Source organism: Glycine soja, chromosome 6, assembly GCF_004193775.1.
Source record: "Glycine soja cultivar W05 chromosome 6, ASM419377v2, whole genome shotgun sequence".
In the NCBI taxonomy this organism is placed as follows: domain Eukaryota; kingdom Viridiplantae; phylum Streptophyta; class Magnoliopsida; order Fabales; family Fabaceae; genus Glycine; species Glycine soja.
This window is the reverse complement of record NC_041007.1, coordinates 46,689,108-46,693,197: the sequence shown is the minus strand read 5'-3', so window position 1 is coordinate 46,693,197 and position 4,090 is coordinate 46,689,108. Positions and strand designations below refer to the sequence as shown.

Below are 4,090 nucleotides of genomic sequence, written 5' to 3'. Positions count from 1 at the left end.
ATAATCCCTCTGCAAATTGTTTTCTCAACCACTCCCCAATCTTTTTTTTTATATATATATAACAATAATTATTATTATTATTATTATTGGAAAGACAATTCCTACCATACCTTTTTATTTACATTTTTTTTATTCTTTGGACTTGAATTTGTTGCGCGTGTAGTTGGCGTATTTTTTATTTATTTATTTATCTATATAGCGTATATCACAAGTTGAAATAGAATAGTAAAATATTTATAATAACAATTAAAAGATAAAATAAATTCGAAAAAAAAGTAGAGACTAAACAAGAATATTCTTTTTATTATTGATATAAATTATAAATTATTATTATTATTATAGTGGTGCTCTTATAGTATATATGCTCTTCTTGTTAGAGTTTGATTAATGGATCATTCTCTGAATTTTTCATCTAGAGGCAGAGCAGTACCTGGCTGCAAAAACCAAAGTGGTTCTGATGAGGAAAGTGGATGGACATCTTACTTAGAAGATTTCTCAAAAGGCATAGAGCCAAGTTATTGTTCCAGTTTGGATGGCTCCTCTTTGCTCTCAGATGCTGCTTCTTGTGCTGCATGGAAATTTTCTCATCAGAATTTTAAGGTCAGCACTGCACCAAATCTACCCAAAAAACTAAGCTTCAAGAAAGCAAGAGCCAAACAGATATCAGAGGATGACCCTTTGGAAGACACTGCTAGCTCTCCAGTCAATAGCCCCAAGGTATACAAAACAAAACACCAATTATTGTTTCTTATATATTTTTTTTGCCTCTCCTAGCAATCATTTTTTTTATCAACAAATATTACTTGTTAGTATTATTAATTTTTGTTAACGAGAAAATTTGAACCTGTAATCTCTCATCCCTTTCTTTTTTCCTTCACCGTTAGACCAATCTTATATCTCCACCTCTTTCAGCAATCATATTCATGTATGATATGAAACTTTTTATTTTGTTTTGTTTTCTCATTTTTTGATTGTTTGTAATATCATTATTAATTATTATGTGTAGGTTAGAGACTTGAATCCAGCTGAAATGAGTTCTAGGAAGGTTGATGATCAACTAGAAGGTTCTATGGTAAACCTGGATTATAATGCTTTTCATCTCAAGAGAAGAAATAAATTTGGTTCTCATCAATATTGATTCCTAGCTAACCAATTTTCTATGTATGTATGGTTTAATTTCATGATCATGATTGTGTAGGGTAAGGAATTCATCACATCATCAGAGCATTATTCAGATTTGAAGATGGATGATAATGAGCATGAATTAAAATTTAATGGAAAGAACATTGATTGCACAGACTTGAAGAAAAGGGGGCTATGCTTGGTTCCTTTGTCTTTGTTGGTTAATTATTTGGGGTGACTGATACTTTTGTCTATATACACCTCTCTCTCTCTCTCTCTTTCTATATATATATATATATATATATATACCCCTCCTTTTCTATGTGTTCTTCTATGTGGCTCAAGTTATGGAATTGTATAGTATTAAAGAGCATGATCAGTGACTGTGATGTATAATTTGTTTGTGACTGTGTATATTAATTAATTCTAGTTAGTAGTTTGGTAAATTTGTCTTTGGTAATTTGTTCTTGAAGGGAAACTTAATTAACTATATAGTGTGTCAGTTTTCTAGATTCTCCAGATTAATCACTCAACATGTAGTATAAAAAATAAATACAAAAAAGGGATATAATATAACATATTTAAGATAATGTTCCACAATCATGTGGACGACACTATACTGTAAATTTGAAATCAATAAACCAAATGTGGATTCTGATAAATTAATACAATAGGGAGAGAAAAACACTGTTCATGCTTGCTATTGAAAATGCCAAAGAATAGGTATAGCACTCGAAGTGAATCAGGTTCAGGTGGGGTCATAAACTGTAAGTTGGTCATTCTTTATTTAACCTAAGACAATATGAAAATGTAATAACCAAAAATAGTAAGATGGCACTTATAGTTTTTTGTATGAGAATAGACTGATTAGTGATGACAATTAATATATAGTGAATTTTGATGCTAACTAGCACTATCGATGTTGAGTTAAAACATAAGACAAAGTAATTGTGTGAGAAGTATTTTGTTCAAAAAGGTCAATTTATTTTAATAATTTTTACTTTCATCAGATAATACTATTGATACGAAAAAGAAAGGATGATGTCAGTGCAAATTTTCATGTACGTATTTGAAGTTTTCTTTAAAAAGTTTCAAATTATCGTTTAAATAAAAATTTGTATGCTGTGACTTTTACACAAATTATGATGTATGTTATAGGTTTCAAGAATCCAATTACACTACAAATAGTTTGTAATGATTTATAGGAAAAAATAGCTTCCAATTAATATGTTGTAAACTTTTTGAAAATGACAAATTAATTAATTTAATGATATATATATTCTCAAATGGCCCTTTTATATCCATTTTGTAAGTTAAGAATAACGAGATATTCAATTTAGTCTTCTTGTTTTTTTTAAAGTTGTTTAGACATACATTATCAAAAAAAAAAAAAATTGTTTAGACATAACATGAGAGATTCGACAGGCATCAATACTAAAAGTTTATGACAGAAAGTAGGGGGAAAAAAATTAAAGACGATGACACAATTATTTTAGTAGGCAAAAAAAAAAAAAAAAGTGCAAGTCGTTGGATCCCTGTAACGTGCATGCCTGATACTCTATATTTTTTATAAACAATTTTATTTATTTAGAAATAAGTTTATTCTCTTCATTAAAAAAGAAAAAAAATTAGTTACTCTTGTATTATTTAATAAAATTTTAAGATATTAATTTTCATACATTCTATTATAATTAAATAAATACTTTTGAAAATATAAATTATATTTTAAATTTATAATAAACACTATATTTTGTCATGTTATTTTAACTATTAATATTTTAAAAAATCATATTCAATTTTAAAAATGGAAAATAATATATTAGAAAAGAGGTCAAGAAATTTTCTTAAAAAGGTTTTCATGAAAGAAAAACTCCTAAAAATTATCTCATTTAATATAGCTATTCTAATATATAAAGATTCAATAATTAAATTTATTACAACTATATTTTTAGAAAAATTACTAAATAACTGTCAAAGACTTATCTATAAAATAAGTGAATTTTTTAATTGTAGAATTCTTGTATTTATGATATATTAATCGTGTATATATAAACACATATATAATAATAATATAATATAACTTAACATTTCAATAATTTGTTAATAATCATGAATATCAAAGTTGAAATAGACCAACAAATTTTGCTTCATGTATGTATATCTTTTTGCTTCAAGATCTTTGCTTATTGTTTTTTTTCTCAGACTGATGAAAAAAAAATCCTATTACTTCGGTCTATTTTTATTTTTTTTGTGTCTGATTCGCTTGAACATTGTTTTTTTTTTTTTTTATGCTTACATTGGTTTAATTATATGCTATAATATCTTCAGCGACACGCTGATAATAAACAATACATATACATTGTTCTACAAATATGCTAATTAAGTAATGATTAATATAATGCTGATTCCTTATATACGTACTGATAGTTTATTCAAACAAGAGAGTTTCGTCTGTATTATTTCTTTGGAGTTTGGAATGATATCCAAGTAGGTAGACCTCCAAACACCGCAAGTCTATACACTCAGATAATTGAATACATATTTTTAAATATTATATTAGATGAAAAAGTAATACACTTTATTAAAAAACAAAATTTAAATTAATATAGAGGAATCATAATATATAGTTTATCAAATAAAAAACTCATAACAAAATAGCTAAATAATAACAATTCATATGAATATCTCATATATGATCAATTATTTATTTTAAAACGTGTTTTAGAATGGAAATTAAAAAGTGGGGAAAAGGAAAAAAAAAAAAAAACAGTTTAAACCAATTCAGTGGCTCCAATCCTTACCAGATTTTTACCAACTTTAACTGATCGGTTAACCAATTTTTTACTTAACTGATCTTTCTTATTTATAAGATCAAAATGTGAAACCTTATTTAAAGAGATTAGACTTAATTAGTTTTAATCAGACCAACAAGATGTTTATGTATGATAATAATTAGTTTAAACTCTCA

At 26.2% G+C, this 4,090-nt stretch overlaps 1 protein-coding gene across 1 annotated transcript; it reads left to right on the top strand.

The window, feature by feature from the left end:
* The first annotated feature begins 368 nt into the window (after positions 1–368).
* On the top strand, positions 369–1,568 carry LOC114417296 (vascular-related unknown protein 1-like). The gene is made up of 3 exons (XM_028382444.1): positions 369–717; positions 1,007–1,072; positions 1,199–1,568. Exons 1-3 carry the CDS (start codon positions 388–390, stop codon positions 1,358–1,360), a joined length of 558 nt encoding a protein of 185 aa, XP_028238245.1. The 5' UTR covers positions 369–387; the 3' UTR covers positions 1,361–1,568.
* The last annotated feature ends 2,522 nt before the right edge of the window (positions 1,569–4,090 follow it).